The 6,924-nt window shown below is 41.3% G+C and overlaps 1 protein-coding gene across 1 annotated transcript in view; it reads left to right on the top strand.

Moving 5' to 3' along the window:
* The window catches only part of LOC112260842 (spindlin-W), a 5,516-nt gene extending 66 nt beyond the window's left edge, over positions 1–5,450 (top strand). Inside the window, exons 1-5 of the mRNA XM_024436206.2 lie at positions 1–80; positions 1,624–1,665; positions 1,773–2,038; positions 2,931–3,164; positions 3,920–5,450. The exon at positions 1–80 is cut by the window's left edge and continues 66 nt beyond it. Coding sequence (XP_024291974.1) covers positions 1,646–1,665; positions 1,773–2,038; positions 2,931–3,164; positions 3,920–4,125 — 726 coding nt within the window. The 5' untranslated portion in view covers positions 1–80; positions 1,624–1,645 and the 3' untranslated portion in view covers positions 4,126–5,450. The remainder of the gene's footprint in view (positions 81–1,623; positions 1,666–1,772; positions 2,039–2,930; positions 3,165–3,919) is intronic.
* The last annotated feature ends 1,474 nt before the right edge of the window (positions 5,451–6,924 follow it).

The following is a 6,924-nucleotide window of genomic DNA, read 5'->3' as shown; positions in this document are numbered from 1 at the left end:
GTAGTCAGACTGTTTCCTTGTAGCCTTCATGAGGCGGATTCTGCTCAGCAGAGGGAAGTAGAAATGAAAATAGGGGCCAGGTAACTCTCTTTGTCTAAATATGCTTTCTACTTTGATAATCGTGTTACTGCACTACATTATAATGCATTTCAAGCCCTCCAGTGTGTCAATTTTGTCTACGCTATTTATGGTAATGCAAATGCCAACACAGTTGGTCGTTTTACTGTATACCAGTGGTCAGTGTTACCGCACAAAATTACCGCACATGATTACATGACGTTTGAATGTTCTATTATTGGTTTCGCTTTGAGCAAATAGGCACGCGCGTCTTTGAAAAGCAATTGCCAACATCTGAACGTAATCGTGCATGTGAAAGGCTAGGCCTACATCAATGCTTACAGGCATGCTTACACCTTGATGTTGTAGTCAGGAATATCTCTGGCTTGTCCAAAAATATCAAATTGCTGCAATCTTACGAAACGTGGTCCGCAGCGAAATTACATTAGAAACATGACATGATTTCACAGACAATTGCACATTCAGCAGTTGAAGGAGAGGGCGATGTTGTTTGTTGACATCCGGTAGGGCTACTTAATCTGCGTTTACACAGGCAGCCCAATTATGATATTTTTTTTGCCACTAATTGGTCTTTTGGCCAATCACATCAGATGCTTTTAGAGCTGATTTAATTGGTCATAACACCAATTAGTTCGAAAAATATCCGAATTTGTCTGCCCGTGTAAATGCAACCATCGTAGCAACCATTGTAACAACGCCTGTGGTATACTCGCGGGAAACTAGGGCTACCTGGGTAAAATAACCCATCCTCACCGGTACTTGTACACTGGTGGGTCTAGGTTTATTGCTTTGCGTAGCCATAATTCATTATATGATAACACTGTAACAGGTTATCTTGTTATGATTTGCAGATTGCATGTCTCCAGATCAATGTGCCATCTAACATTTGTCATTTGATTATAGGTATTTCTACCCCGTGACACAGTCCATGTGTTATCAATATAGCCTAGTGAAATGCTAATTCATAATTAGCCTACACTCAATACAATTGTATTAAATGAATCTCAATCTGGAGAAACTATGGTAGAGATCCTTGGTATTGGACTTGTAACCAGAAGGTTGCAAGTTCAAACCCCTGAGCTGACAAGGTACAGATCTGTCGTTCTGCCCCTGAACAGGCAGTTAACCCACTGTTCCTAGGCCGTCATTGAAAATAAGAATTTGTTCTTAACTGACTTGCCTGGTTAAATAAAGGTAAAAATACAAAATAAATATGAGCCGCATTACTATTTCCACTAAGTGGGTGAACTCTATTGGCACGATTCGCAGGGTGTATGCCTTTCACGCCAGTGACCCGGGCTCGCTTCCCTGCCCTGCTGTTCGCTACACTGGTGTCAGAAGTGGGATGGTGTTTGTGAACTTACGACCCAGAAGTGTGAGGGGCTGAGTTGTCGAGGGCGTAGGGACGTGCCTTTCCGTTCTGATGGTGCAACATAGCGATCCTCACTTTGTGAGCCAGCGACCTGGGTTCGCTTCCCTGCCATTTGCTACATTATTTAAGGTATTGCATTGAAATAATACACTCTCTTTGCTCTCTGCCCACAGGATTGTGTGAATTTCTGGAAATATGTCCAAGAAAAGGGGCAGGTAGGTTGAAACACCTGTTCTTCTTCACTGATATTTGAGTACTGTTTTGGGTATTTCCTGTTATGCTTTAACCTACACCTATATCTACACCTATATTCTTCTCTCAGAAAGCGTAGCAGCGGCGAGCTGAGTGAGAGTTCGGGTTTGTCTCTGTCGTCGACCCTAGACCCTAACAACCTGCTGGGCCTGCGGATTGAGCACAATTGGAGGGAGAAGGGCAACCTCACCAAGTGGAAAGGCACAGTGCTGGAGCGCCTCACCGTCAACACCTCCCTGTACATGGTCAAATACGACGGCTTCGACTGCGTCTATGGCATCGAGCTGTTCAAAGACGAGCGGGTGTCCAACCTGCAGGTTTTAACAGAGAAAGTCGGTGGGTTCACCTACTATTTGAGTATGTTAAAGCTTTGATTTAAGCATGTTGGTAATGAGAGAAGAAATTCTCGACCTGGAATGACCACCAAGCGAATATGTACAAAACACAAAAGAACAGTGTGTGCTGGTCTTTGTTCCAGGTCAGTATGTACACAACAGATTAATCTTAGAAAGGCCTAATTGTAAATAAAAGCCTGCATACCATTATCCCCATTGCTCTCCTTATCCGTAGGTTAATGACCTACCGTTTCGTTATCATGTGACCTTTCTGCGCATTGCTAATTGTAATCTCCTGTACAGCAAACCACAAGATAAAGGTGTTGTCAACTCGATGCAAGATCATTTTGTTCAATCCCATCACCCCAGCACCTAGCTTGTACTGTATATGTGTCAATGTAGAAGAATTGAATAGGATTGGACCTATCCATTACATTCAGATCGAAAGGGCCTAGGGCTGTTTTTTTTTAATGGAGTATTTGTTTCCCCATGTTACCTCTCGCCCTCAAAGTACACAAAAAGAGCAATTCTCTCAGTCTAAGTTATTTAACTATTTTAGTAGCCTGGTGGAACCAGCACACGTTCTATTTTGGGGCTCTCGAGTGGCGCAGCGGTCTAAGGCACTGCATCTCAGTGCAAGAGACGTCACTACAGTCCCTGGTTCGAATCCAGTCTGTATTACATCTGGCTGTGATTGGGAGTCCCATAGGGTGGTGCACAATTGACCCTGTGTTGGCCGGGGTTGGCCCTCATTGTAAATAAGAATTTGTTCTTAACTGACTTGCCTAGTTAAATGAAATAATCTGAAACCAAAAGGGAGTGTTCCGTATTCTTGACCAGGCTGCTATTTTAGTGTTTTTCAAAACTATAAATCCTTCTCTTTACCTCCATAGTAAACAACAAGATCAAGGTGCCCCACGATGCGCCAGAGTTGGTGGGCAAGGCTGTGGAGCACCTGTTTGAGAAGGAGGACGGTGAGAAGAATGAGTGGAGGGGCATGGTGCTATCTCGCGCCCCCATCATGACCAACTGGTACTACATCACCTATGAGAAGGACCCTGTGCTCTACATGTACCAGCTCTGGGACGACTATAAGGACGGAGACCTCCGCATCCTCCCTGAAGCTGGTGCGAAACACTTTTATTTACTCCATATAATTATCTTAACCTTTAGAAGAAGACTTTTATTTACTCCATATGTTTATCTTAACCTTTAGAAGAGGACTTTTATTTACTCCATATGTTTATCTTAACCTTTAGAAGATGACGTGACAGAGGGTCTGATACAAATCACAGGTCTGTTGCAATGGTTAGTGCTGACACAAGGGAAACCTTAACATTAGTAAAGGAGTTTGTAAACCTAGTTTAACATTAATTAAGGTCTTTGTAAAGACTTTAACCCACACATATCTTATCTCCCTAAGAAGAAATAGAAATGGTCTTCACTGCATAGGGCAGTTGAAATAGGGACATACAGCACAGTATGTGGATGGCCTGGGAGGGAGCCATGTCCACAGTACTATCAGAACCTGAGGATGAAGGAATTGTTGTAAAGCTGAATGAAAGGCAGGTTTGACATGTAAAAGCTAAGGAAAAGATATATAGAAGAGATATACACACACGTCTGATTATGCTGGGCAGATGCTGCTGGGGATCAAAGTATACATCCAGAAAGACAACTCAAAATCAGGTCATGACTGGCTTATGAGGCTACTGGGTGAAATGGTTGTAGTCTGTTGAGAGCATGAGAACTGGTCTTACGTGGCTAGCTGCTGAGTAGAGGACCTGAAAGAGGAGGAAGTATTTGTTCTGGTATGTGAAGTAAAACGGCAGACACCATATGCATATCTCTTTTTTTCCTCTATTTTTCCCTCGTTTCCCAGAGAACAAACACCTGCTGCCTGCGGACAGGAAGCCAGGCGAGGAGACAGAGAGCCTTGTGGGTAAGCAGGTGGAGTACGTCACTGATAAGGGCGTGAAGAGGACTGGGCTGGTTATCTACCAGGTTCCCGCCAAACCCTCCGTCTACTACATCAAATACGACGACGACTTCCACATCCACGTTTATGACCTGGTCAAAACCACCTAGAATACAACTTGACCTGGTCAAAAACACCTAGAATACAACTAGACCTTGTCAAAACCACCTAGAATACAACTTGACCTTGTCAAAACCACCTAGAATACAACTTGACCTTGTCAAAACCACCTAGAATACAACTTGACCTTGTCAAAACCACCTAGAATACAACTTGACCTTGTCAAAACCACCTAGAATACAACTAGACCTTGTCAAAACCACCTAGAATACAACTAGACCTTGTCGAAACCAGCTAGAATACAACTTGACCTTGTCAAAACCACTTAGAATACAACTCGACCTTGTCAAAACCACTTAGAATACAACTCGACCTGGTCAAAACCACTTAGAATACAACTCGACCTGGTCAAAACCACTTAGAATACAACTAGACCTTGTCAAAACCACCTAGAATACAACTAGACCTTGTCAAAACCACCTAGAATACAACTAGACCTTGTCAAAACCACCTAAAATACAAATTAGACCCGGTCAAAACCACCTAGAATACAAATTAGACCCGGTCAAAACCACCTAGAATACAAATTAGACCCGGTCAAAACCACCTAGAATACAAATTAGACCCGGTCAAAACCACCTAGAATACAAATTAGACCCGGTCAAAACCACCTAGAATACAAATTAGACCCGGTCAAAACCACCTAGAATACAAATTAGACCCGGTCAAAACCACCTAGAATACAAATTAGACCCGGTCAAAACCACCTAGAATACAAATTAGACCCGGTCAAAACCACCTAGAATACAAATTAGACCCGGTCAAAACCACCTAGAATACAAATTAGACCCGGTCAAAACCACCTAGAATACAAATTAGACCCGGTCAAAACCACCTAGAATACAAATTAGACCCGGTCAAAACCACCTAGAATACAAATTAGACCCGGTCAAAACCACCTAGAATACAAATTAGACCCGGTCAAAACCACCTAGAATACAAATTAGACCCGGTCAAAACCACCTAGAATACAAATTAGACCCGGTCAAAACCACCTAGAATACAAATTAGACCCGGTCAAAACCACCTAGAATACAAATTAGACCCGGTCAAAACCACCTAGAATACAAATTAGACCCGGTCAAAACCACCTAGAATACAAATTAGACCCGGTCAAAACCACCTAGAATACAAATTAGACCCGGTCAAAACCACCTAGAATACAAATTAGACCCGGTCAAAACCACCTAGAATACAAATTAGACCCGGTCAAAACCACCTAGAATACAAATTAGACCCGGTCAAAACCACCTAGAATACAAATTAGACCCGGTCAAAACCACCTAGAATACAAATTAGACCCGGTCAAAACCACCTAGAATACAAATTAGACCCGGTCAAAACCACCTAGAATACAAATTAGACCCGGTCAAAACCACCTAGAATACAAATTCGACCCGGTCAAAACCACCTAGAATACAAATTCGACCTGGTCAAAACCACCTAGAATACAATCCGACCTGGTCAAACCTACCTAGAATACAATCCGACCTGGTCAAACCTACCTAGGAAGGACTTTCTAGTCCCCCCGCCTCAGACCCTCACACCTGTACACCCACCTTGAGGTCGACTCCCATTTGAACTCAGTCAATTCAGGAAGTGAGTTCAAAATTCAGTATTTACCAAATCGAAATATTGAGAGGCTTAATTCATCAATGGAATTTGAATACCTCCCCTGAGTTGACTGGATTGAAATGAATCTCTGCAAACCTGACACTTACTGTCATTATTGTGGACATGTTCCCTGCCTTGTCTCATCTAATGGGAGAAGGACTACCAAGGTCAGAAGTTTGCTAAAAGTGTGAAATCTGTGACTTAGATCGACTAGGCTTTTGTAAACAGCTCAAAGCTTACATCTATTTATTTTTCATTTAAAGTAACTGTCAAACTTTTCCAGATTTCTATGAAATATGACAATTAATTACTTACAATATGAGAAAAATAGTTTTCCTCCCCCAAAAAAGTAATTAAGTATGTTAAAAGCAGCTTTTCTGTATTTGAATGGTGTGTATGTACCCCAACAACATAATGGTGTGGGCGTATACTGGTCTTCACAAATTTGAATGCGAGTTGGCCGCTGATTGGCCAGCTCATCCTCCTCAGGAGTATGACATCATACTCTATTTAAACTGTCTGTTTTAGATACAAGTTTGAGGTGGGGTTTTTGAGGTGTTTATTTTTCTCCAATTTATGCTTTGGCCACATGAGTATAGGACGAGTCAACATTATTTGGCTTAACAGAATATTAACTTTCTTTAAAGTTACATTTTCACTCGACAGTTACTTTAAGAAACAAGAGATGAAGCAGCAATGTTTTATTTTTCTTATCTCTATGTGCAACTTATTTTAAAACATATTTAGCTATAATTTTTATTTATATATTCTGAAATAAAACATGGATACGAAGTTTATACCAGGGCAAAAGCTTTGATACAATGTATACCCAACTGATGGTTGATGACTTGGTTACTATGGACAATAGAATTAGTGTTTTGTTTGGCTAAGGAAGTAGATATTATCAGTGAAAATGACCTATGTTAATGTTCAAATGTGTTGCTTGAATAGTGCAAGAAAATAATGTTATTTAATAGAAATTATAAACAATTGCCAAGATTTGCCTGCTCATGTTTCAGAAACACCCACACCAGCTAAGCTCACATTTTAATTTGAGAGGAATTGTTTGACTTAGCTACTAGTTTCATAAGTTCAGAGAGTCATGTTTAAGACATTTTGGATTACAATCAATCCGTAGTCATGGTTGAATAATGTAATATTTCTGTCATGTTGTT

The sequence above is a fragment of the Oncorhynchus tshawytscha genome, linkage group LG10 (genome assembly GCF_018296145.1).
Source record: "Oncorhynchus tshawytscha isolate Ot180627B linkage group LG10, Otsh_v2.0, whole genome shotgun sequence".
Classification (NCBI taxonomy): domain Eukaryota; kingdom Metazoa; phylum Chordata; class Actinopteri; order Salmoniformes; family Salmonidae; genus Oncorhynchus; species Oncorhynchus tshawytscha.
This window is presented reverse-complemented; position numbering and strand designations above follow the sequence as displayed.